This window comes from Equus caballus, chromosome 3, assembly GCF_041296265.1.
Source record: "Equus caballus isolate H_3958 breed thoroughbred chromosome 3, TB-T2T, whole genome shotgun sequence".
NCBI classification, from domain to species: domain Eukaryota; kingdom Metazoa; phylum Chordata; class Mammalia; order Perissodactyla; family Equidae; genus Equus; species Equus caballus.
Window position 1 is genome coordinate 9,376,282 of NC_091686.1, and position 25,489 is coordinate 9,401,770.

The following is a 25,489-nucleotide window of genomic DNA, read 5'->3' on the forward strand; positions in this document are numbered from 1 at the left end:
CCTGTGCCAGGTGCCTTTACATACATCTTATCATGTATAAATTAAGCCACAGAAAGGCAAGTTTGCTCAATGTCACACAGCTAGGAAGAGTCCAGGCCAGGGTTCAAGCTCAGACAGTCTGACTCCCAGCCTCAGCCTGATAATCACTCTCCTTGAGATCTGCAAAGCAGAAATCCCACCACGCCCAGGTCTGTCTTCCAAACCACAGCCCTCGGGGTCCCCTCACCCTCTGTCTTCCTCCCAGAATAGAGTGAGAAGACCTATTTTGGGGCTGGAGAAATTCCCATGATGCCCAGCTCCTGGGCGGGGCCTTTGAGAGGAGGGCTTGGGGATTGGTGGAGGTCCTGCCATGTCACCAGGAGGGGACCCCTGCCAGGACCATTCCAGGAAATCAAATGGGTACGAAGGTGGAGTGATGGAGTGCCATAATGTGTTGTAAGATGAATGACCCACCCCAGGGTGAGATGGATGGGGTGAGGCCTGCGTTGGTGACCAAAACTTGAGCCTTGACCTTGTGCCATTGGGAGAACCAAGACAGGATTAGACGGTGGTTTTACCAAACTCGTGCTTCCACCTACCTTGCCACCACTGAGCCTGCCCCTCCCCCAGTGCTCTCACCTGAAGTAAGGCCCTGTCACCCACCTGGTTACGTAGCCCAGACACTTCTCAGCTCCCTTGACCTCCCCCAATAGCCAGTCCATCCTGAGTCAACTAGCCTGCTACATCACTCTCAAAACCATCCTCTTTTCTCCACCCTCTTTTCATTTCAACTCCCTAGTCCAGACCATTTACATCTCTCACTTGAATGACCCCATCCGCCTCCTCACTGGGTCCCCTGCTTCCACCCTGGCCACCTCCACCTGGCAGAGAGTGAAATGCATTTCACTGCTGCCTGCCTCCTTCACTCCTTCCCACTGCTCAAGATAAAGCCCAAATCCTAAAATCCTGTGTGATCCAGAGCCCCACCCCTAACCGCAGAGCCCCATCTGACCCCGTCCTCCCACTCAATCTTTGATCCAGACATGCTAGACCCTTTCGGGTTCTCAAATGTGCTATGCCACAGGGCCTTTGAATGTGCTATTCCTACTGTCAGGAACACTCTTCCCCCTTCTCTTTCATACCCCTTACCTATTGAACTCCTAGTGTTTCCAGCAAGTAGCGCCAACATCAAGGAAGACTTCCCTGACCCCCAGACCAGATCAGATGCCCCTATAATCATGGAGTTTATCACAGGAAGCGATTATGTATGTTACAGCATAAAGAAACAGTTGAAAGTGGGGGCCTTGAAGTCAGGCTGCCTGGGTTCAAGTCCCAGGTCCTCCTTTGAGCAAGTGGTCTAACCACTCTACCTCAGTTGGCTCATCAGTAAGATGAGGATAACAATAGTGCCTAACAACTGATAATAGTACCATAACAACTCTAGGAAGTAGAGTTCTCATGAGGATTAAATATCCAGTAAGTGTAGAGGCGCCTAGGACAGCGCCAAGCGTGTAGGATGCCGTCTTTCAGTGTTTGCTGTTATTACTAAGGTTCATCTATTGGATTGATGCTTTGACTGGTGGCGGTGGGGGACCGCGTGAGTGCCGAGGTTGAGGGGGCCCACCCTAGCAGCACAGGGCATTGGGCCTCTCTCTCAGCCTTTCAGGGAACCAGCTGGAAGATGAAGGCTGCAGACTGATGGCAGAGGCCGCGCCCCAGCTCCACATCACCAGGAAGCTGGAGTGAGTTGCCCACCCCACTATCGGGTAGCGGGGAGGGTCCTGGAGCCCCAGCTGGTCCCTGCCACCCCTGGTCCCCATGCCCACGGTCACCAGAAATGGTGCTGCTCTACCGGCCATCCCAGTTCCAGCAAAATTGGAGTGGTTCGACCATGCCCTGCTTCCGCCTCTGGCATGAGTCACTTAGCTCCAAGTGTGAAAACTCCTTGCGTGTGTAGAATGTGTCCACTGTACCTCAATAGCTAGTGTCCCAGTTTGTCCTCACAACAGCCCTGGGTGGGGTGCAGTGGGGATCTGCATTGGAAAAGCATCAGGGTATTGTGTGGACGGGTGCTGGGGTGTTGGGTTGGGATTTTGGGGTGGGAAGCAGTGTGTTAGGGTGGGGGTACAGTGCTGGGGGAAGGGGTGGGTTGTCGGGGTGGTGGGATGGAAAAAGATAAAGGCTGTTGGGTGTGTTGCGATGTTGCATGGCATGGGTGGGGCTGGGGTTTTAGGGGTGAGTTAGGGTCTGAGCATCAAGTGTGGGTTGGGGTGGGGGAGCAGTGAGGTTGGGTAACAGTGTTTCGGATTTAAATCCTGGCTCTGTCACTTAGTCACTTTGTGACCCTGGGAAAGTAATTTCATGTCTCTGGGCCTCAGTTTCCCCATTTGTAAAACGGGATTAAAATGTGATTATTTTACTTACTAGGAAACTGAGGCTCAGAGAGGCAAAAACAGTGAATCGTCAGTTCCCATCGCTCCAGCTGGAGAACTTTGTTCTCTGAGTAGGGGAGGGGGTCGTGCGTCTCGGCTCATCCACATGGGCCAGATCCTTTGAGGATTAAGGACCCAGGGCCTCCCAAGAGTGACAGCCAGCAAGCTGCTGGGCCAGGGGCAGGGGCTGGAGCTGTCTGGGCTTCAGCTGCCTGCTGACGGCTGTCTCCCTCGTGCTCTCCACAGCCTCAGCGACAATGGGCTCTCTATGGCCGGGCTGTACCGCGTGCTGGGTGCAGCGAGCACGTGCCGGACCCTGGCAGAGCTGCACATCAGGTGGGAACTCTCTGTGGACCAGCACCCCCCACTCCCGCCTCCAGCCTGGAGCTCACGGGCTCTCCCATCAGTCTCTCAAAGTCCTTGGACTCCTTTCTGGTCCCAGGCCTTCGGGACCTGGAGAAGAGCTGCTGGTGCCCTGCCCAGACCCCCTGTACATCTGGGGTGCCTGTCCCTACATGCTGTGCGTGCTGGCCGCTCACAGCTTATACTTCTGCCCTGGGATGGTAGGAGCCAGGGATGCCCGGAGAGGACACCCCTCCCTGTCCCCCCGGCCAGGAGTGGCCAGTGAGCGAGGCACAGGTATAGCTCTCCGGCCCCCTTGCTCCAGGTGGGACAAACTTTTGGTGCCATTCACTCTCCAGAGCTTCCTGTGGGATCAGGCTGAAGACCTGCTCTGTTCTGCTCCCCTGAGTCCCTCACCGGTGTCTCCTGAGAGCACTCCTCCATACATCACGTGCACAAGTGACCAAGTGACACGTGACCCCACTCCACTCACAGGCTCGGGCTCTGCTTCTGGGGAGCCCCACCTAAGACAGGGCCCAAGCTTGTGTCTCTAAGTCCCAGTATTCAGTCTAGGGAGCTGAGGTCAGATGCTAATTAATGTCAACACAGTCCCCCCCTAGAGGGGCGCTCAGCCGAGCAGGGTGGTCCCTGCTCTAAACCCCCTGGAAGGAGGAAAGGGAGATCGGGTTCACCCACAAGGTGGGTCGGAGGCCTTGGTTCGCTGCATATAGTGATTCAGTCAAGGGTCCTGGGCATTCCAAATGGCGCTCCATTCCCTTGTAGGACTTTATACTAAAGAAATCACTGTGATTGTGCAAACACGGTTAGTGTGATTGTGCAAGCATGGTTAGTGTGATTGTGCAAACATGGTTAGCTGCAGGGATGTTCACCACAGCATTGATTACAAGAGGCAAAAATGGAAATAACTTAAATGTTTAATACAATATTAGCTAAATAAACCAAGTTGCCTCCCGAGAGAACTCGACGGAACAGTGACACAGCTGCAGCTTTAGTGTGGAGGGGTGGCTGTGGCTTATTAAGTAAACCTAGAAATTTTAACTCATCATTTTTATAATAAAGCTTTTCAATCATACTCAGCAATAGGGAGAATGGTGAAATGAACACCCTAGTTCCCACCAGTAATTATCAGCCTTTTGTCACGTTTGCCTCATCTGTCCCGTGAAAAACTAATTTTGAAAAGAGAATCTGTAATTTTAATCCCATTTTTTTAAGGGAAAAAAAAAAGAAAGAACATTAACTTCGATTAATAAAAAACCCTAGAGCCTTGAAGGACCCACTCCAAAATGTTATCAGTGGCAGTTGATATGTGGTGCGTGGGTGATTTTTCTTTATTTTCTTCTTACTTTACTATATTTTCTAAGTTTGCCACAGGGAAGAAGTGTGACTTTTGTCATGAGGAATATACATATAACGTTCAGTTTGCAAAGCTGAGGGTAGGGAGGCCCGGCTGTAAGTCACAGCCTGTCGTGGATTCCCAACGTCTGTCCCCAGCTGGTAGTGACCTGCCCCATTGGGGTGAGTCCCCCCGGCCGAAGGTGCCCGAGCGCAGAAGGAACACCAATGGGCAGAGGGAGGAGAGTTTCAGCCTGAGGCCCCAACCGGAGGGAAGGCAGAACAGAAGTCTTCTTTCAAAGACTTGCCAGGAAATGAGGCTGAGAAGTTTGCGAAATTTCTGTGGTAAACAGACTTCAGGCCCCAGAAGCTCAGAAGAAGTCAGGGTCGAGGTGGAGGAAGTGGCTGCAGCTAGAGGCGGGGGGGTGGCACCTTAGAGGTGCCGCCAGGCCAGGCGAAAAATGACATGGAGCAACAGGGATCCCATAACCCTCCTCTCTTCTCTCCGCAGCCTGCTGCACAAAACCGTGGTCCTCACCTTTGCCCCAGAGCCAGAGGAGCAGGCGGGGATGCAGAGGAGGTAGGGCCCCAACATTATCCCCTGCCTGCCCTCGGCCAGGGCCACCCCCTGCCCCACCTCCACAGCTGGACAGTGCCACTCAGCTGCCAGGGGCCCTTGCCAGATTCACGAAGGTGCCTGGAGCCAGCAGGCTTGGCAGGGGACGCAGCCCTAAAGGGGAGGGTCGAAGGACAAAATGCCTCCCCGTTTCCCAAGTGGGGCCTGCAGAGAGCCCTGGGATACAGGATGCAGACGGCACCCTGGGGCGGGAGTGGGGCCCTCCCCCACTCAGAGATTGAGGTCCTTCCACCTACACCCAGAGGAGCATCTGGCCTGTATTTCTGATTTTGGTCAGAACTTCTGCCTCCCTTTGGCACAAGGACCCTTTAAAGTGTGTCTGCCTCCTCCAGGGTTCCTTCCCAGATTGCCCCAGGCCAGCACATGGGCAGACTCAGCTCTGCTCCTCAGTGTCCACCTAAAACCTCTTCTGTGGGGTCTGAGCTGTTGAAAGCTTGCTTGGAGCTGAGGCTGACATCTCTGAAGGCACTGACGGTTATGATGATGAGATGAATGAGTAACAGCCAGGGTTAATTGAGCACTCACTGTGCACCAAGCACCACATGAAGGCAATTCACATACACCCTCCCAGTGAAAGCTTAAGTGATCTGTCCCAGGTCACACGGCCAGGGAGCCGAGAAGCCAGAACCAGGGTCTGGCTGTCTCCAGGCCTCATATAGAGATGGAGTGCTGGGAGGGGAGGCTGAGGATGGACTTTGAGACAATGGACAAGGCATCTGCCCAGCCTGGCCGTGCTGTGTGTCCCTCCAGGGCTGTGTTTCCTGACAGCCACGTGCCCCAGACGCCCTCTGAGCTGCCCCTGCGCTCCCAAAGGATCAGGTACAGTGATGGCTGCAGGCCTCGGCTGTGGGTCCAGCCTCTTCTCTTCCCCCGCAAAGAGCCTGGCCCCCAGCCCCTGGACAAGGGGCTCCCCAGAGGACACCACCTGCTGTATCCAGGAGCTGGCCTGGCTTTCCTGCCTCCCACCTCCCATGCCCGGCCCGGCCCAGACAGTGCTCATGAGGCAGCCCCCTCGATCACCTCCCTGGCCCAGGGTCCCCCACTTCCTTTAGCCCCCCTACCTCCAGCGGCTGATGGGTGGTAGGAATTCTGGACGGAGAGAATGGGGAGCGTGCAGCCCCTTCTGTCCTGATCCTGGGGCCTCAGGCCTCGGCCTGGGGGCTTAACTCAGCCCCCCCAGGGCTCCCATCGATACCCTCCTGGCCTCTCTCTTCTGTGTCCCTCCTTGTCTGTCTGTCCTCCTGTGACACTGTCTCAACCTCTCTCCTGTCTCTGTGTCTCTCCGTCTTGGTCTCCCTCTCTCTCTGGGTCTCTGCTTGTCTCTGGCTCTTCCCTGCCTGGGTGACATCTTATGTGTGCGGTGTGTGTCGGTCCCCCTCTGTCCCTCTGTCTGGGTGCCCCATGCATCCCGGCCCCTCTCCTGCAGCCTCCTCCTCGGCCTGTGTGTCTCGCCTCTTCAGCGGGGCGGGCGCTGCAGGGCTGCGGTTCTGCCCTCCGCAGGCTGGCGCACTGTGGCTTACAAGCCAAGCACCTCGAGCTGCTCTGCAAGGCGCTGGAAGGAAGCCACCACCTGGGCCACCTCGAGTGAGTCGGGGAAGGTGGGCGGGGGTGGGGGCCATCGGTTAGTGTGTGTCGGCGTGTGGGGCTGTGTTTTGTTCTTTAAGATAACCATCAGCAGTTCTTTCTCTGCAGTCAGGAGCCCCTTAGGGAAGCTGGTCAAGCTTGTGTCTCCTCCCCCTAAAATACAGGTCCCCCCACATTGCACACCCTCTGAAGCCCATCCCTGACCCCCCAGGGGTCAGGAACCTCGGGATGGGAACCCTGGGGGAGACCCCTGCTGACCCAGTGCAGCCCAGAGCCTTGTCCCAGTTTCAGGAGAAGCTGAGTGACTGAGTGACCAGGGTGGAGAGACAAGCTCCTGTCTGGCCCCCGACCCCCACTAACCCGCTCTCCCCTTGCCCCTCCCAGCTTATCAAGCAATGCTCTGGGGGACGAAGGTGCAGCCCAGCTGGCTCAGCTGCTCCCAGGGCTGGGCCCTCTGCAGTCCTTGAAGTGAGTAGCCGCTGGGCAGTCTCTGAGCTTGCCCTGGTCAGGATGAGGGGGTGTGGGGGAAGGGGGTCTGTGTCCCATTCACTCCCTCCTGGGGTTATCGTGAAGATTAAATCAGAAAATGCGTGTCAGTCACCTGGTCCAGCCCCTGAAACGCGGTCAGTGCTCAGGAAAGCGTAGTTGATACTGTGATTCTCATTAAAATAGAGACTGGCCTCTGTGACTCAGTGATCCAGCTTCAGGTTGCGGGTCTCACTTCTCCACTCTGTCTCTGGGAGGCCAGGTCGCCTGGGGTGGGGCAGGCATGGCTGGGACACATTGACAGATTAACCAGCGGCTGGCAGCCCTTCTGGCCCCGGGTGCAAGGAGGGGCTGTTCCAGGGGGCACAGGCCGGTGGGCAGAGAGGGCGTGTACTTAGATAGGACACCCGAGCAGGGTGCTCGGGGCCAAGAGGGGAGGCCCCTGGAAGGAGTACAGGAACCCCAGACTTTGCCTGCAGCAGACCAGAGTTCCTGGGCCCCAAAAGGCCCCTGTGTTCTTGGCTCCCACAACCCCCCTCCTCCTCTCCCGTCTTATGAGCCAAAGTGAGAGGAGCCCTGGGGAGGATGCTGGTGCTGGGGAGGTGCTAGTTTCCCTGTGTGACATTGGGCAAGTTACATCACCTCTCTGAGCCCCTGGTTCCCAGTCAGTTAACACACAAACTATAGAGGGAGTGGCGTGTGATTTGGGCTGCAACCTTGGAAAGAGTACGGTGTCCTGAGGGCCCTTCCAGCTCAGACAGTCTTTTACTGGGATAGATGCCAGGAAGGAGAGCAGGTGGCCTCTCCGGTTCAGAGCTGCCCTGGGTGGGGAGGAAGAGCTCAGGGCTGCAGGCAAATTGTATGCAGATTAGAGCCTTCGGGCAGATTCCCGTGTGACCTGCTTAACGCTGTGAAGGCTGGGTGTGACCAGGGCCTGGGGGAGTCTGTGTTCACCCACCAGTATTCACGTGCCCGAGGGCGGGACCCTAAATGGCACATAAAGACCACGAAAGAGAGAAAAACGTCTGTTCCTGCTTTTTGAACAAGAGGCCCTGTATTTTCATTTTTCACTGGGTACCACCTCTCCTTTATTGAGGGGAAACTGAGGCACAACCGTGGCCCCAAAGCACTCCCCAGATTCGCTCTGGGAGGGAACCACTGAGTTCTGGTCTCAGCTCTGTCCCCAGCATCTCGTAACCTTGGGCAAGACCCTGCCGCTCTCTGGGCCTCAATTTCCTTGTCTTTACCATGAGGGGTTAGAAGAGACACTCTGACCGCCTGAGGCCCATCATCTGGACTCAGGGACGGCCCTCCCCTGCCCTGTGCTCTGACCACCAAGAGGGTGTTTTTGAGTCTTGGTGACCTCCGTCAGCGTCACTCCTGTGGTTCTCCAGCCTCAGTGAGAACGGCTTATCCCCGGACGCTGGGTTCAGCTTGGCCCTGTGCTTCTCTACTGTGCAGTGGGTTCTCCACCTGGACATCACGTGAGTGCCCTCGTCTGCCGCATTCACCTTGTAGCATCCTCAGAGCCTTGTGTGATATGGGGTCTCGTGAGCACGTGGTGGGTGTCTGCTGAACGAATGAATGAACAGACAAATGAATGAATATAGCCCCAAGGACACTCGCATTTCTCCAAATTCACCATGGGACACAGTCCATCGGCTCTCCCTTACTCACTCTCTGGATTGTCCTGGGGAGCTTTGAAGAAATCGGGGAGCTCCCTGGTGGTCACTGAGTGCTCAGGGACCAGCCTTCACTGCGGGGTCTCTGGAGCTGATGAGAACAAAGAGGGGAAGGCGCCCAGCCCCCCAGCCCCGGGCCGTGCCCTGCAGATCGTGTCCGGCTTCAGGCGAGGCCTGCCCTTTCCTCTCCTTCCCCTGCCAAGAGCGGGAGGTGCGACAGCAGACAGACCCGGTTCAGTCCAGGCCACCCACGTAGCTGCCGTGCAGCTTTGAGCAGGTCCCTGAGCCTCTCCAGACCTCAATTTTCTCATCTGTAAAATGGGGATAAGAACATTTCCTTCCCTCACAGCTTTATTGTGAGAATCAAAGGAGATCGCGTCTGCGGTGTGCTTTGTAGGTGCCTTAGTATACGTAGTTGTTGCTTCATATATTTATTGTCCCATCTGCTGAGAGAGCGGGCGCCTGCAGGCCTCCCTGACTGGCCGGGCTGCTCTCTTGCTGTCTTGCCTTCATCCTTTCTCACTCTGCTGCCTCCTCTCTGCCTGCAGGGGTGAGAGCCAACGCATCGTCCTGGGAGGAGCCGGAAGAGGCAGGTGAGAAGGAACAGCTCCCAGGGTGGGGCGGGGTCCCCATTTCCTACAGGTGCCCCTGCCCCCCAGGCCCCTGCTGACCACTGTCAGCCCTAGAATGACCCGCCCAGGCCTGGCACATTGGAATTAACCACCACTTCTGTAACCCACCGCATAAACGTGCAGTCCTCAGCTGCCTGCCATCTCCTTTGGTAAAAGGCGGTGCAGGTGGGAGGGGCCCAGAGGTGATGCCACAGCAGGACAGGTGCCAGCAGGCTGCCGCCGCGTGGGAGGGAGAGGGGAGCAGTTGAGTTTCTGCCTCTCGGGGACTTTTGCAGACTTGTGAGTTCACATGAGTCACCGCTGTTTCACACACATTTTGAGTGTCACATTTGAGAAGCCAGAAACCATTGGGGCTCTGAAAGTTTCCCCATCTTTGCAGTAAACAATGAACAATAGTTACTTTCCGCAGGCGTGCCCCGCTGCCCTCTAGCAGGCCCGGCCCCCTGGTCTCCCCTGGGAGCTTGGCAAGCACAAGGGCGGCCTCGTGTGCAGCCAGCCGGGCAGAGCGGTCCCCAGCTAACGTGTTGGGGAAAGCGTTGCCACACCAGCTGGGCTGTGTGAAGCCAGGGGCGGCCCACGCCCAGCGTGGTCTTGCTTCCCAGGCTGGGGTCTCTGCTTCTGGGTTCTTGAAGCCAAAAGACTGGAGGCCCAGGGAGGCGGTCAGGGAGAGGAAGGGCTCTGTCCTGGCTCCCCCTGACCCGGTCAGGTGCTGGCCACTGGGACAGGTATAAACTGCTGGCGTTCTCGCTCTGGCCCCCCTTCCCTGGGCCTCGGTTTCCCCATCTGTACAGTGAGGGACTTGATTGTCCCCAGGGCCCCTTCCAGCCCTCACGAATGAGTCGTCTTCCACGGGGAGGATTTGACCCTTCCTGTCAAATGGTTTCCCCACTCCAGGGACCTGTCGGCTGCCGGATCTGTGCCGGAGTTGCCAGCTGGAGCCGAGTTCTTGGGCTCCGGTCAGCGCTGCGTCCCCAGGAGCTTCTGGTATTGTCTCACCCACTTCTTGGTTGGGGGTAACCACAGTGGGGGTGAGGGGTCAGGGAGTAAGGAGAGCCTGGGGATTAGGGCTGGGGATTGGGACAGAGGGAAAGAATTTGAGAGAAGGGAAAGGAAAGAGGGACAAGTGTGAGGGCTGGTGACAGGGGCCCAGCATTCTCCTTAGAGGAGAGACTCCATGTTGTTTTCTCTGAAGACTTCCCAGCTCTGCCCTGAGGGGCTGTGAGACCCCAGCTGGGCTCCCCTTGTCTCTAGGCCTCGGTTTCCTCCCTTAAGAAGAGAAATACCTAAGCTGGGGCCTGAACAGAGTTGCGACAGTTGAGGGGGGCCAAGGGGCAAAGCTTGGCTCCCGGCTGCATTTTAGTGTGGCCGGAGCGCATACACAGAGAGGAGGCGAGTGAGGCTCTGGAAGGCCTAAGGATAATGGGGAGCCACAGAGGGTTCTCAGCACAGGAGAGGGCTGGTCAGATTTGCAGGTAAACAGATAAGACCCGGCAGCGTGGAGAAGGATTGCAGGATGGAGAGGGGAACCCCAGAGGGCGCTACAGTGGTCCAGGCGAGTGGCGATGGGCCCAGACTCAGGCAGGGGCAGTGCGGAGCACTTAGGGGCTGGACAAGGTTGGCTGGGCCCTGAGGGGGCCTTTGTTGTCACCGTCAGAGCGGTAGGAATAGGGGCTGTAGGGAAGTCTTGGGGTGAGAGGATGCCCCGTGGGGGAGCAGGCTGTTAGAAGGGGCGAGCCCCAGGGTCTGTACAGGGGCCCTGAGCGTTTGCTGAACCCCGCCTCGCCCACTGTCCCTTTTCAGCCTCAGTGAGTGTCAGCTGGAGCCCCTGAGCCTCACCCGCCTCTGTGACACTCTAGAGAAGTGCCCGGGGCCTCTGGAAGTCACGTAAGTAACGGGGACACGGCCCCGGAGTGCACAATGTGGGCAGCCGCCCAGTGACCTGGGCTGGGGGTGTCCTTCCTGGTCCCTTCCCGCCAGACCCCATAGCCCTACCCTATGGGAGTTCCCTGACCTATTGGTAGAAGGCTGGTTGCCTGGAATTGCCTCAGCTTCAGGCGCCTCCCTCCTCCCACTGAGAGCAGCTGTGAGGGCCCAGGTCTTCACCGTCCTCATCCATTCCACTCAGGGTGCCTGGGGCCCCGGTCTGCCCCCTCCATCCGGGAGCCGCACCCTGGCACCCCCTGGGGTCTGCCTCCGTGGCTGGAGCCTAACACTTCTGAAGGCCCCTCCTCAGGCCAGCCCCCGCTCCAGGTACCAGCTCACCCACCCGGGACACCTGGGTCAGTGACCACCCTGGACTTGAACCAGGAGTCCTGGCTCAGCCACCTGCAGGCTGGGTGACTTGGGCAAATGGCTGTAATTCACTGGGCCTCAGCTTTGTCATCTGCAAAGTGGACAGTCAGCCTTTCCTTTCATCATCGTCGTATGACAGTAATTACCTTAAAATGAAGAAACCCAAGACAAACCCGCCTCCCCGAAACAGCCCCTTCGCCTCATCCAACCAGTGCTGTCGTCCGGCCTCGTGGCCCTCTGCTCCCTGTCCGTTTGGAGATTCCGTTCTTGCCTCTTCGCAGGCACAGCCGGGCTGCAGTCCACGATTTCACTTCACATCATGCCCTATGTGTTTCCCCACTGGCTGCGTCTTTTTCTTGCTTTCCGGCTCCCGTCTCAAATCCCCCCTGGCCCTCGCAACAGGCTTATGCAGGTTGATCGCCTGGCGTGTGTCCGCCCTGCCTCTCTCAGTTCAAACACCTGTGGATGCGGAGGGCGGGGTTTTGACGCTGTTCGCAGACAGCATCTTACCACCTGAGAGCTGCGTGGCGAGCTTTTGACTGCCGGCAGTGCCTCGCAGCTTTCCCGGAATATCAAGACAGGTGGAGCCAATGAATTTTTTTAATAAACCATTTACATTGGGTTAGTTTCAGACTGGACTTACACAAAAGTTGCAAAGCCAGTCCAGAAAGTTCCCTCTCCTGGTTGCCCTGGTTGTTAGTATCACTTACTATCGTGGTACATTTGTCACAAGTAAGAAACCGACCTTGCCCCGTGACTATTAACTGCGCTGCAGGCTCTATTCAGATTTCACCAGTTTTTCTCCTAAAGCCCTTTCTCTGGTCTGGAATCCCATCCAGGACCGCACATTGCGTTCAGTCTTCAGGTCCCTTAGCCTCCTCTGGTCTGTGGCACTTTCTCCATCTTTGTTGCTCGTGACCTTGACAGTTTTGAGGAGTACCGGACAGATATTTTGTAAAACGTCCCTCACTTTGGGTTTGTCTGATGTTTTCCTCGTGGTCAACCTGGGTGATGGGTTTGGGGAAAGACACCACAGAGGTCAAGAGCCCCACGCATCTCATCTCAGGGGTCCATGCAGTGGACGCAACATCACTGTTGACGTTGACCTTGATCACCTGGCCGAGGAAGTGTTCGTCCGACTTCCCCACTGTAAAGTTACTTTTTAATTTCAAAACGCTTTCAGACGGAGACTTCCAAGCATATATAAAAGCAGAGAGAATAGTGTCGTGGACTCTGAGTTCCCCTGGCCCCACCTCAATAGGCGTCACCTCATGGCCCCAACACGCGCACACACGCACACACACACACACACACACGCACATTATTTTGAAGGAATTCCCAGACACTGTATAATTTCATCTATGGATATTTCAGTATGCACAGCTAAAAGATAAGTACTCTTTTATTTTTTAACATAACCACAAAACCATTATCAGACCTAAAATATGAACATTATTTTATGATATGTTAAAATCATCAAGTATCCCATTGGATGTGCAGTTGTCCTGGATTGTCGCTGATGTGTTTCTTGCGCAATGTTTGCGCATTCCTGCCTTTTCATGCTAACCCTCCGTGGTTTGGATGTGCCACAAGTTGTTAAACCCCGCCCACCTAAAGTCTAGATGGATAGCAGGCTGCTCCCAGGGTTTTCTGTAGCACTGCAGCCAATGCTGCAAAAAGCTCTTCCATTATTTAACTATTAAGCACCTACTGTATACCAGGTCCTGGGGACGGGGACAGAAGGACACCCGGGACTTGCTGAGGCTCGCCGGCTGCAGTGAGAGGCTTTATGTAAACCACCCGCGGGCCGTGCTGGGTGGTCCGAGCACTGATGGGGGTCTAAGGGCCCCCTCCCTCCGCTGCAGTTGGAGGAAATGGGATCATAAGTGTGAAGACACTTTGCCAACTGTAGAGTGCAGGGACCACGTGCAGGAAGATTGTTATCCTTGGGATTCTGGGTCCTGGGGTTCTGCGGGGTAGGCCAGCGAAGGTGGCAGGGCTCCAGCCCCCTCCCCAGATTCCACCGCCGCAGGCCCACTTGGCCTGTGTACATTTCGGTGTTCCACGTGGGATGGTGAGGTGGGTAAAGGTTCTGTTGCTTAAAAGAAAAGTGTGTAAGCCCCACATTGACCCAACCAGAGGTCACAGCACTGTGTAGTTGGGGTCCAGTGGGAAACCGTGCAGGGAGGTGTGTGGACGGACTGCCCCTCAGCGAAGGCCGCTGCTCCATCTGTGCTCAGAGCCCCAGGCCCATGCCTGAGCCGGAGCAGGTGGAGCCGAGTCTGCAGCCTGCGCCCTGGCGGTGGTTCAGCGGCGAGGCTTCCAGCTCCAGAACCTCAGGCTGCCCCTCCACGGTGGTCCCCCCAACCAGGGAACAATGCACAGGAGGGGGGTCGGGCTCGTGGAGGCCCCAGTGAGGGGAAAGGACAGCCTGCAGGGGACGAAGGAACAGGGACAGAGGGAAAAAGGGGCAGAAAGAAAACACAGCCCAACACCTCTGGGGAAAGTGGGACTCCAGGGGGAGGTCATGTAAATCCCAGGGCAGTTAGAGACGCTGTTGGTCTCGTCCTGCAGCCAGAGCAGACACAGAAGGAGGGCTGCCTGGAGTGTCTCCTAGGTGGACTGGGTTCTGATGAGTTATCTGGACAAGTGATCAGCTGGTTAGTCTGGTTTTGACAGGCAGTCAGAGACCCGAGCTCGCCTGTGTCTCTCCTTGGCTGACCTGCTGCCTCTGTCTCCACCACTATATTCAAGACTGCGGGTTCAGCGGCATCCTTTTCTTAACAAGTATGTTTGCAGAGCGCCAATCTTCATGGCCCTTAAAATAATAATCCTGCCAGTCCATGACATTTGGGGAAAAAAGTCTACAAGAGCCCCTTGGAAATTCACAAGGCACAGCGGCATATTAAAGGCTCTGAGAAGTCCTGCACAGAGACAACTAATTTGGCTTAGCCCAGCATGCTCCGAGCTTCTGTGACCTTCCTCTTCCTCCCGCCTCACTGACGACTCAAGGACCCAGCTCTCAGAGGGAATGTTTTGGGCAACCCTGGCTTAGGACACGTCTCTAGAAGACTCTGGCCGTGAGGCCGCCCTCCTAGCTCTCAAGGCTTCCACACCTCATTCAGATGCTTTGTTTTGCAGATTGTCCTGCAAGGGCCTGAGCGACCAGAGCCTGGAGACCCTGCTGCACCGCTTGCCCCGGCTGCCCCAGCTCAGCCGGCTTCGGTAAGGCTGGTCTCCCCATGGCCCCGTGCTGGGCCAAGCTGTCCCCTTCCGCCCCGCCCCCTTCTCTAGAGCTCGCTGGTCATTCTATCTGGCGCAACTGGGAGCTCAAGTCTGTTTCCAGTGCTTCCCTGATACCATATCAACCTTGGGGTGGGGGGTTGTTTGATCTCTCTGGGCCTCAGTTTCCTCCTCTGACAAATGGAATTAATTTCCCCAACTCCTCCCCCAGGGTTGAGACTTGGCAAGACAGTTGTTCTAAAACCACCTTGAAGAAGTGAGGGCCTGTGACAAATGGGCTGTCATGCTTCTCCCCGCCCAGAGAAAGGTCACCTGCTCCTAGAAGGGGACTTCACAGATGTAGGTCGTGTACATGTCACTCACCATCTTTTAAAGGTCACCATCTAACTCCGCAGAAGGGGAATTTAAGCAGCATCCCCAAAGTATTTAAAACTCTTATTTTCTAATTTCAGCTCCGACTGGTTAGAATTTAAAAAGGATTTACTGGAAATGTTCTTCCAGCGGGGGCTAAAGCAGAGGCAGCTGGGATGGGAAAATATGACAGGAAATTGAACCGCCCCGTTAATAACGGCACCGTAGGTCCTGAGGCTCGGGGTTGCCTGAGACGGCTCCCATCGCATCCGGGGCTCGCCCATCCCTGTATCCTATCCGGGAGGGTGGGAGGCGATGTGTGACGTCCTAGAGGTGGGCAAGTGCAGGAGAGCACAGGCCCACCCACAGCACCCACCATGGACCCACACCACCAGGAGAGAATGGGTCTGAAAGGGGTCCTTTGGACATAGAAGGTGCCGAGTTAAAATGAACAAGTGGGAAACTTAGACCAGAGAGGGACTTCTCTATGCTGGAGTCACACAGCACCAGCCCTCAATTCCTCATCTGTGTCTGGAATGAGGCGGCCAGCCTGACCGTCCCTAGGGCTTACACTTGATATTAATCAGGCCCTAGTGCTGTGCACTGTGGTGGGCCAGGCACTGTGCAAGGTGCTGGAGACACAGCAGAGAGGAAAAAGAAATTTAAAAAAAACCAACTAGGTCCTTGTCTTGTTGGCGTTTACCTTGTGGAAGGAGCTGAACAAGAAGCAAAGTGAAAGCAAAAAAGATGAATTCAGGTAGGAATAAGGTCTTTTTCCAGGTGATGTGGTAAAGAGTGACTGGGGAGGTGATTCAGACAATGGGGGGGGTGGTCAGGGAGCACCTCTGAGGAGGGACACTGGGGTGCAACGTGCAGGAAGAAAGGGACCCAGCCTTGTGGAGAGCAGGGAACAGCATTCCAAGCAGAGGGAATGGCGTATGTGAGGCCCTGAGGCATGACTGAGTTTGGTGGGCTTAAGGAACAGCCAGAAGGCCAATGTGGCCAGAGCATAGTGGCTGACAGGGAGAGGAGGAGACAGGGACCCGGGGCGGGTCACACAGGGCCTGGTAGCCATGAGGAGGAGCTTGGGATTTCATCCAAGGGAACTTGAGAGGCAGAGAAACAATTTGTGTTCTCAAAAGCTCAGTGTGGCTGCTGGGTAGAGAAGGATTGGGGGACAAAAGTGGAAGGAGAGCAGGGAGGAGGCTGTGCAGGCAGGGAAGAGATGAGGGGCTGGGAAGCCGTGGGCGTGGGGCGGAAGTGGGTGGATTCAGGGTGGCTCTTGGGAGTGGAACTGACAAGACAAGCTGACGGCAGGTTTATGGGGTGAGGGAGATGCCACGGATGCCCCATCCCCCTTTCTCTAAGGCAGTAGTTGACCGCCGTGGGATTTTGCCCCCCGGGGCGTCTGGCAGTGGAGACATTGTGGGTTGTCCTGACAGAAGCGGGTGTGGGACGGGGAGCAGTAGTGCTGCTAATGGCGTTTAATGAGTAGAGGTCTGGGATGCGGCTGAACTTCCAACAGGACAGCCGCCAACACAGCGACCTGTCCAGCCCCGGTCTCCATAGCGCTGAGCCTGAGACACTGCTCTGAGAGCCTGAAGCCTCCTGCTCCTGCTAGAGCGGGAGACAAAGGGACTGGCCTGTTAAGTCCCTGCCTGAGGGCAGAAACCATAGTTACCATAACAACAAGCATGGGTATCGCGCTAGGCAGTGCAAAAGCTTGATAGGGTTCAACCCTCACCCTAGAGGAAGGTACACCACGAGTAGTCCTGTTTTCCAGATAAGGGAACTGAGGCTCAGAGAGGTTAAGTGACTTGTCCAAGGACACGCAGCCAGTGAGCAGAACTAGGGCTCAAACCCAAGTCTGCTTGACCCCAAGGCCCTGTTTGTCCCTCTTGAGCCCCTGACTTCTTCCTTATGGCCTTGCTGGCCCCAGCCTCCCACAGCCTCCTGTTCCGCTGTTCCTTCTCCAGTCTGTCCTGGTTCCTTGCCTGCTCATCTCGCTTGGCTCTCACTTGCTGACATAGGGCCCCGCTCCTTTCTTTGTCAGGCTGAGCCAGACAGCACTGTCCCCAAGGAGCCCCCTCATACTGGCAGACGTCTTCAGCCTATGCCCACGGGTTCAGAAGGTGGATCTCCAGTGAGCATTGCCCTGGGACAACCAGGCCTGGTCTTGGAGGGTTGTGGGTGTGAGGGGGTGGGGTGGAGGCAGTAGTATCCAAGTCAGAGGCTTGGCTTCTGGAAGAGGGGTGCCTGCGCCCTGGGGGCATCCTGAGGCTGCAGCCAAGGGTGCTGACCCAGGTGATGTCTGCTCCAGGTCCCTGTGTCACACGACCCTGCACTTCAGGTCTAGCGAGGAGCAGGAGGGCGGATGCTGTGGGTAAGTCCCCCGGAACCAGGCCCTGGCAGCCAGGGGGTATTGGGGGCCCATAGACCAGGCTCCTGGATGGCCCGAGCAGCTTAGACTGCCTGCGCAGAGCATTCCCCTGCAGGGACCCCACAGGAGGCTTGTTTCCTCCAACATGAGGAGGCAGAGGTCAGAGAGGGCCTGGCTTTGTCAAGGGTAAGTGAGGAGTACACATCAGACTAGACCAGAACTCAGGGGCCTGGTCTGAGGACAAGGCCTTCACGACCTGCCCACAAGGCTTTAGATCCCAGCTTTGCAAGAACCTGGTGCCCTATCCTCCGCTTTCGCAGCTGTAGAGGGAGACACCACATTGCAGGGCGTTTGCAAGGATTAAATGAGACCGTATGTAAAGCATCGGGCATTCACTGATGCAGCTGTCCCTCCCCTGCTGACTCCTGGACCAGTGCTCTGGTTGCCCAGATGGGAGGGAGGAGATACTGCGCCGGAGGCAGGAGAACAGGCAGGAGGGCAACCTCTGGATGCAGAGACGACCTTTCTGGTAACTATTTGATGCACTGGCTCACCAAGAGACCTCGGACCAGACCCTTCTCTGGGCCTCAGCCTCCTCAGCTGTGAAATAACAATAAATAGAATAGCTGATATTTGCTGAACATCTTCAAGGCGCCACTCTAAGGGCCTTGTGCTTATTCCCCCCACAAGCCTCAGTGGTGGTCACATAGCAGTAAGGGGGCAGCCGGGACTCGAACCCGGGCAGTCCGAGGGTGCTTCTAGCCCGGGGCGGACAAACTTTTTCTGTAAAGGGTTAGATTGTAAATACTTTGGGTTTTGCAGCCTATCCGGTCTCTGTCGCAGCTCCTCAACCTTGCCTTTGTGGCCCCAAAGCAGCACAGACAATACATAACCCAGGCGTGTGCCTGCGTGCCAGGAAAACTGTGGACCCCTGAGACTTGAAGTTCAAATATTGTTTATGCGTCATGAAATATTATTCTATTTTTGATTTTTTTCCTCAACCGTTTGAAAATGGAAAAATCATTCTTAGCTCGCAAACCGTGCAAAAGCAGGCAGCCGTGAGCTGTGGCTCTCTGACTTCTGTCCTGGGCCCCCACGAGCCCGGCTCCTAGAATGCCGGGGTAGTTTCTAAGTCAGCGGGTTCCAAACTGCGGGGCGTGGACCAGCGTGGGATGGGTTTCAGGAGGCTGGGCAGATAGTTTCGGCTTCGAGCTCACTGAATCCCTTGGTGGGGTCATTATTCCTTTTCAATTCTCTGTCTGAGGAGGAGGAAGGCTCAGCTAGGCATTAACACCCTTTTAACACCTCTCCACCATCCACCAAGCTCCCTTTGTAATACAGAGAGAGCCCTCAGCAGGTGTCAATATCTGGTTCAAATGTAACGGTGATGTTTTGCTCTCATTTCGAGTATTCTTATGTTTATGGTCTGTTTGTGGCAAGTGTTGCCAGTTTTCCATTTGAGTAATACAGAGTTTCCGTTTACAATAATTGCATCAAATAAAATGAATGAGCTGAGTTAAAATAGGGAGTAAATAATCGTATAATTGGGAATTTAAGAACATGGAAAAATCATAAAGGAGAGGAACAGCAATCAAAATTTGAGACATTGGGGCTGGCCCCGTGACCTAGTGGTTAAGTTTGCGCACTCTGCTGCAGGCGGCCCAGGGTTTCGTTGGTTCGAATCCTGGGCGCAGACATGGCACTGCTCATCAAGCCACACTGAGGCGGCATCCCACATGCCACAACTAGAAGGACGCACAACTAAGAATACACAACTATGTACCGGGAGGCTTTGGGGAGAAAAAGGAAAAAAATTAAAAAGTTAAAAAAAAACATTTGAGATATTGATTTTAGGTACTATCTGATTTTAAGATTCTTTTTTTTTTTTTTTTTAGCTGCTGCTGGTCATAGGCCCTTCATTTACCTTATTGCGTAGTCTTAATTTCGGCCTTTCCAAGACAGACTGACTATTACGTTTAATTCCAGCATCACTAACCCTGTGCAAGAGCAGACATTGTCGTTGTCCTCCCCGACCCCACCCTCCATGTCTGCCGTTAAAGTGACCCCAAGAGCTAGCTGTAGGGCTCCACCTTGAGCTTGAATCAGAGTCACCCAGAGACACTTGCCCCCAGAGTTGCTGACTCAGGGGGTCAGGGCTGGGTTCCCAGAATTTGCATCTCACCACGTTCCCAAGGGATGCTGGTGTGGCTGGTCGGGGACCGCAGTTTGAGAACCACCTCCTCAGAGAGAGAATGTGGGTGCCAGGTGGGATCCACTGTAGGCCGAGGCGGGGAGTGGTGGATGCTGGGTATTTCTAGAAAATCCAAGCTTGGGTGAGGCCCTACGGGAGCTCGGAGGCCACACCCAAGACCAGCCGGGGCAGAGCGGGTCTGAGTGGCTCAAGGGCCCATCCCCGGCTTGTTGCCCCTCCTCCAGCAGGTTCAGGGGCTGTGGCCTCTGCCGGCAGCACGTGGAGCCCCTGTGCTGGTCGCTGAGCCGGTGTGAAGACCTGAGCCAGCTGGAGTAAGTTGGGGGAGGAAGTGGAGGGAGAGGACCACAGGCGCATGGGCCTGGGTGGCACTGGAGTGGGGTGTGTGTGAGTGTGTGTGCGTGTGAGTGTGTGCGCGTGTGAGTGTCTGTCTGTGTGTGTGAGTGTCTGTGTGTGTGAGTGTCTGTATGTGTGCTGCACTCACCACCTCACAGGACCAGCTCACAGGGGCTGCCCAGGACTCTGGGTCACATAGGTGAGGTTTCCTGTTCCCATTTATCCTTCCTACGCCCTACTCCCGCCATGGGAGAGCTCATTCAGGGGGTGCCTTGATCTAATTTGGGGAGCCCTCCAGAAAGGGCCTCAGGAGCCCCTTGGCCTCGTGCTGACCACGGCAGGGGAGCTCTGCTGGCTGATGGGGACTAAAATCAAGGATCCACTGGTTTGCCTGGCAGATGGTTAAGTCACAGATGCCTCAGCCTGAGAAGGGTCCCCGAGCCAGCTGGGGTGGGGACTTCTGGGCTCTCGTGTTGTTGAGAAGTGGCATCTGTGTGGCTTACCTTGGGTGCCCAGATAGTGCAGCCCCCGCATGGGTAGAATAAAAATAATGATAGCTAGGGGCTGGCCCCGTGGCTGAGTGGTTAAGTTCGCGCGCTCCACTGCAGGCGGCCCAGTGTTTCGTTGGTTCGAATCCTGGGCGCGGACATGGCACTGCTCATCAAGCCACGCTGAGGCAGCATCCCACATGCCACAACTAGAAGGACCCACAACGAAGAATAGACAACTATGTACCAGGGGGCTTTGTGGAGAAAAAGGAAAAAAATAAAATCTTTAAAAAAAAATAATAATAAAATAATGATAGCTAACACCTATTGAGCTATTATCCCTGTTCTAAGTGCTTAACATCTTCTTTTTATCCCCTCAACAACACTGGGTACTATTATCCTCATTTTATAGATGAGAGATCTGAGGCACAGAGAGTCCAAGAACTTGCCCTGGGTCACACAGCTCATACAATGCAGAGTCTTTGCCCACAACTGTTAGGACTCCAGCTTAGGACCAGTAGGATATAAAGAGAGCTGTAAAAACCCCACAATTTAAATTCCTGTTGTGATGTGGCCAACAAGAGAAACGTGGCTGATGAAAATCATGTATTTTAAAGACCGACGAATAAGCAATATGTCTTTGAATTTTTCTGTTTTTTCATTATAGATGGAAATTTTTCTTGTTTTAAAGATTACTAGTGGCTTCACGGGACAGACTAATTTTTAAAGTTTCTCAGGAAAAGACAAAATAAACAAGCCTCAGAAGTGTCATAATGGGGAACAAAATAAGTTCTAAGATGCAGGACAAAAATCAGATATTCCAGGGCCTGCCGATTATATTGTTTCTGAAACTGTAGCTAAATCCATAAAATGCCACAATGAAGGAAATAAAGTCTGCAGGAGCAGCTGCCCATGCTGCATCCCCAAATTAAAAGAAGACATCTGCTGGGTAAACGCAGCCTCCAAGCAGCTTTCTTTTTCCTGAATTTACTCTTGTTCAGAAATTACAGCTCCCAACTGATGCGGGCCAAGGGCATCGTAACAGCTAATCGTTTTTTCTCTAACTCCTGAAAGCACACGACCCCGGGGAGTAGTCAGCAGATACTGAAGGGGAAGATGAGGCCTGGTTAACTGTGGTGCTGGTGGGGGGATGATGTGGGCCCGGGGAGCTGCCGTGCGGTGCTGGGGCCGCCGGTGCTCATTCTAGTGCTGATGGAGGTGGTGATGTTGGTAGAATGATGGGATGGTGCCGATGTTGGGGCTGTAGTGCAGAGGGGTGGAGGTGATGGCGAAGGTGCTGACAACAGTGCTGTGTGGGTAGAGTACCAGCGGTGGTAACTGAAGAGAAGGCCCCGGGTGAGGGGGCGCATCTGACCGCCACCAACCTCCTCTGACCTCTCGCAGCCTCTCAGCAAACCAGCTGGGTGATGCCGGGCTCCAGTGCCTCCTGGAGCATCTGCCTCGGGTGCCCATCTCCGGTTCGCTTGAGTAAGTGACGAGCAGCCTCAAGGACCACAAGGAGGAGGACTCCTCTGGGCCAGGGGGTTAATGGGCTTCTTGTAGGGCTCCCTAGCGAACTCCAGAGGACACGGCCTGGAGAGGGGAAAGGGCCCATTCTCACCTCAACACTCCCCCGTCTCAGGTCCTTCCCTCACTGCCCACCTTGGGCAGAGCCCCCCCCCGACCAGGCACCTGGGAGAGGCTGTGACTAAAGCTTCGTGGCCCCAGGTGACTCTGGGACAGAGAAGTGACCAGCTTCATCCCTAACCAGCTGATGCCGGATCTCAGCTGCCCTGTCCCGGTCCATCCCGTCCCTGAAGCTCCTCTGACCAAATCCACAGGACACAGATCAGGAGATGTCCCCACAGCAGAGAGGGTCCCTAGCAAGTCATCCGCACTCTCTCTCAACCTCCCCACTGACCTGGGAGACTGGTGGCCAGAGCCAGGGTACAACCCATTGCTAGGCAACTGAGCTTTGTGCCCTGGGCATCCCTGGCCCCCATGGGGCTGGAGTTGCCAACCTGGCCTCAACAATGCCCTGTCCCAGACCACAAGGGCAGTGGGCACAGGGGGTGCAGCCCTTGAGGACTCAGAGCCTGGTGCCTGTCCTGCCTGCGTGGGGATAGTGCCCCTCTGGCCTTTCTCTGGACCTCAGTGTCTCCACCTGGAGAATGGACACTGAGGACGCTCCTCCCAGACATGCCAGCGGGCGGGGAAGAGACACGGGGCGCTGGGCAGGGCTCCAGTGAGGTGCTGCCCCTCACCCCCACCCTGAACCTCGTTTCTCCTCTAGTCTCAGTCACAACAGACTCTCTCAGGAAAGTGCCCTGTGCCTGGTGGAGACGCTCCCCTCCTGCCCACGCATCCGGGAGGCCTCGGTGAAGTAAGGGGATGTGGGCACCACTTGCTGATGGGGAGGGATCAAGACCCCCGCCCTTAGTGGCCCTCCATCTGTGTGTCTGAGTCTCACAGCTCGCTGACATGGCGTCAGAGTTTCCATCCCTGAGGCCTGTGTGCCATGGGCACCAGGGAAGGCCTGCTCTTATTGTCCTCACAGAATGGATTGGAGGTCTCCGCTGGTCAGCAAGGGTCTCCTTCCCTGGCTTCCACCCTCCCTGGCCCCTGCAGACCCAGCCCCTCCCCTCCTGCACCCCCTGACCCCCTAGGTGGGCCTGGCTGCTCCCCAGGCTTCCCCGCATCCCTCTCTCTGCAGCCTGGGCTCCGAGCAGAGCTTCTGGATTCACTTCTCCCCACCGGAGGAGGCTGGGAAGACCCTGAGGTAACCTCTGTCTGGAGGGAGCAGGAAGGGAGGGGACCGGGAGAGAGGTGACCCATGGTAGCCTCCAGGCCTTCTTCTCTGGGCCTCTCCTCCTTCACACACCGGCTTCAACTTGCTGCCTGGGTGTGCCTCCCCACCTGTGACCCCGCCCCGCTGCGCCTGCTCTGACCCCCATGCCTGCCCCCCACCCCACATCTGCTCCTAATCCCACCACACCTGCCCCGACCCCAGACCTGCCCCCACCCCACACCTGCCCCCGATTCCACCACACCTGCCCCCGCACCCCACACCTGCCCCCCCACCCCACACCTGCCCCCGATCCCACCACACCTGCCCCCACCCCACACCTGCCCCCGATCCCACCACACTGACCCCAATCCTGCCACACCTGCCCCCACCCCACACCTGCCCCCGATCACACCACACCTGCCCCCCACCCCACACCTGCCCCCGATCCCACCACATCTGCCCCCCCACCCCACACCTGCAGTCCTCAGCCGGCCTTCACATTGTATTGGCGCCTCTTAGCTGCATTCTAACTGTAAGTCTGGAGGCTTCTGGGTATTGTGGTCAGGAGCTGGACTCTGAGCCACCTGGTGGAAAATCCCGTGGCACACACACCAGCTGGGTGACCTTGGACGAGTGGCTTCCCTCTCTGTGTTTCGGTTCCTGTCTGTAAAGTGGGAATGACAGTAAGACCTCCCCCAGGTTCATGGGAGGATTAAAAGAGTTAGCATGCACCAGGTACTCGGAAAGGGCACGGCTCACCTGCGTGCTGGGTCAGCTGTTGTGGTTGTTGTTACTATTACCCCATGGTAGCCTTGGGCTCCCTCCCTCTCTCCACCTCCCCACCACCCCTGGGTCAGCTCCTCTGAGAGTCTCACTTCACCTGTGATCATGGCCTCCTGAGTGGTCCACGGCCTCTGGCCAGGCCTCCTCTAATCCTTTGGCCCTACAGTGTCTGGAGGGATCTTCCCCAAATGCGTGGGACTGTGCCACTCCACTGCTCTACACCCTTCCTTGGCTCCCCATTGCCCCAGGATAAAGTTCAAATTTCTTAGCCTGGTCTTCTCCCTGATAGTCTGGTCTGGCTGTCGCCTCCCACCTTGTTCTTCCTCACCCCGCATACCATATACACACACACCCCACACACACATACCCCACACACACACATACACACCACACTCACACCACACTAACACCACAGATCACACACATGCACACACACACCACACCACACATCCCATACACCCCACACGTGCCACAACACACACATCACACATACACCACACACACACATACACACCACACATACACCACACTCACACCACACCAATACCACAGATCACACACAAGCGCCCACACACCATATCCCATGCACCCCACACATGCCACAACACACATCACACACACCCATACACACATGCACACACATACTCAGCCACCAGAGACCTTTGCTCATAGTCACCAAACATGCGCTGTCTGATGACACTTCCCTGGCACTCAGCCTGGCCCTCTCTTCCTGCCATCTCTGACATGAAATTCCCCAAGTCCTTTGAGACCCCACTTATATGGCAGCCCTGCTGGAAGCCCCCAGTGGCCCCGTCCCCAGAGGGAGCTGCCCCGTCGGGTTGTGCTGGGCCCTTAGCCGTCTGTAAGACAGTGTTCTGGGGCTTGTCTGCTGGCCACATGGGGCTGGCACCTGGAGGGCAGGGCCATCGCAGGGACCCCAGGCCTGCCTCCCCCCAGGGGAGCCTGGAATAAGGTGGTCCTGGAGAGCAGGGCGTGGGGACGGGGCTGGGGTCTGGAGTCCCGCTGACTCGGATTGAAACGCGAAGCTGCGCGTCCTTCTTACCAGCTGTGAGTCTTGGGTGAGTGGGTTTCTCCGCGCGTCCCTGGCGCTGCTGGAGCTGGAGGCGATGCTGCACGTGAGGCAGGCAGCCTGCCTCCTCGCCTGTGCGCCTGAGGCCGACACAGGGCCTGGCCTATCGTCAGGATAATATGTGACTCGCTCCTAGCACTTCCTGGGGCTGGTCTCTCCATGGAGGTGGGAAGCTCCCGGAGCAGCCTGGGCCTTTGCACCCGGGGTGGGGGGGGCTCCCCTACAGGCCCTGGGGCAGACGGGGAGCAAGCAGGACGGTGTCCCTGCCAGGCCTCCCCCAGCTCTGCCCCTTGTCCCTGCCCTCAGGCTGACCGAGTGTCACTTCAGGCCAGAGCACGTGCCCCGACTGGCCTCCGGCCTGAGCCAGGCCCCACAGCTGGCGGAGCTCACGTGAGTGACCGG

General features: G+C 56.2%; 1 protein-coding gene and 1 long non-coding RNA gene across 6 annotated transcripts in view; one reads left to right on the plus strand and one right to left on the minus strand.

Annotated features, from left to right (window-relative positions):
- The window catches only part of NLRC5 (NLR family CARD domain containing 5), an 85,759-nt gene that overhangs the window by 42,977 nt on the left and 17,293 nt on the right, over nt 1–25,489 (plus strand). For 4 of the 5 annotated variants that reach the window (XR_011436881.1, XM_023637031.2, XM_070261840.1 and 1 more), the window contains 18 exons: nt 1,638–1,721; nt 2,658–2,747; nt 4,618–4,686; nt 5,494–5,562; nt 6,244–6,327; nt 6,712–6,795; nt 8,208–8,297; nt 9,044–9,088; nt 10,022–10,111; nt 10,928–11,011; nt 14,561–14,644; nt 17,067–17,156; nt 17,334–17,396; nt 19,830–19,916; nt 21,831–21,914; nt 22,720–22,809; nt 23,140–23,205; nt 25,394–25,477. Coding sequence is in view for 4 of the 5 variants with exons in the window: in XM_023637031.2 (XP_023492799.2) it covers nt 1,638–1,721; nt 2,658–2,747; nt 4,618–4,686; nt 5,494–5,562; nt 6,244–6,327; nt 6,712–6,795; nt 8,208–8,297; nt 9,044–9,088; nt 10,022–10,111; nt 10,928–11,011; nt 14,561–14,644; nt 17,067–17,156; nt 17,334–17,396; nt 19,830–19,916; nt 21,831–21,914; nt 22,720–22,809; nt 23,140–23,205; nt 25,394–25,477 (1,437 nt within the window). In the remaining variant the exon portion in view is untranslated. The remainder of the gene's footprint in view (nt 1–1,637; nt 1,722–2,657; nt 2,748–4,617; nt 4,687–5,493; nt 5,563–6,243; nt 6,328–6,711; nt 6,796–8,207; nt 8,298–9,043; nt 9,089–10,021; nt 10,112–10,927; nt 11,012–14,560; nt 14,645–17,066; nt 17,157–17,333; nt 17,397–19,829; nt 19,917–21,830; nt 21,915–22,719; nt 22,810–23,139; nt 23,206–25,393; nt 25,478–25,489) is intronic. The other variant, XM_023637032.2, reaches the window with a different exon arrangement.
- On the minus strand, nt 18,918–25,407 carry LOC138923370 (uncharacterized). Its single transcript, XR_011436882.1, has 3 exons — nt 25,061–25,407; nt 23,690–23,878; nt 18,918–22,019 (listed from the first exon to the last, which is right to left on the minus strand). It is a non-coding gene; the product is annotated as an uncharacterized lncRNA (long non-coding RNA).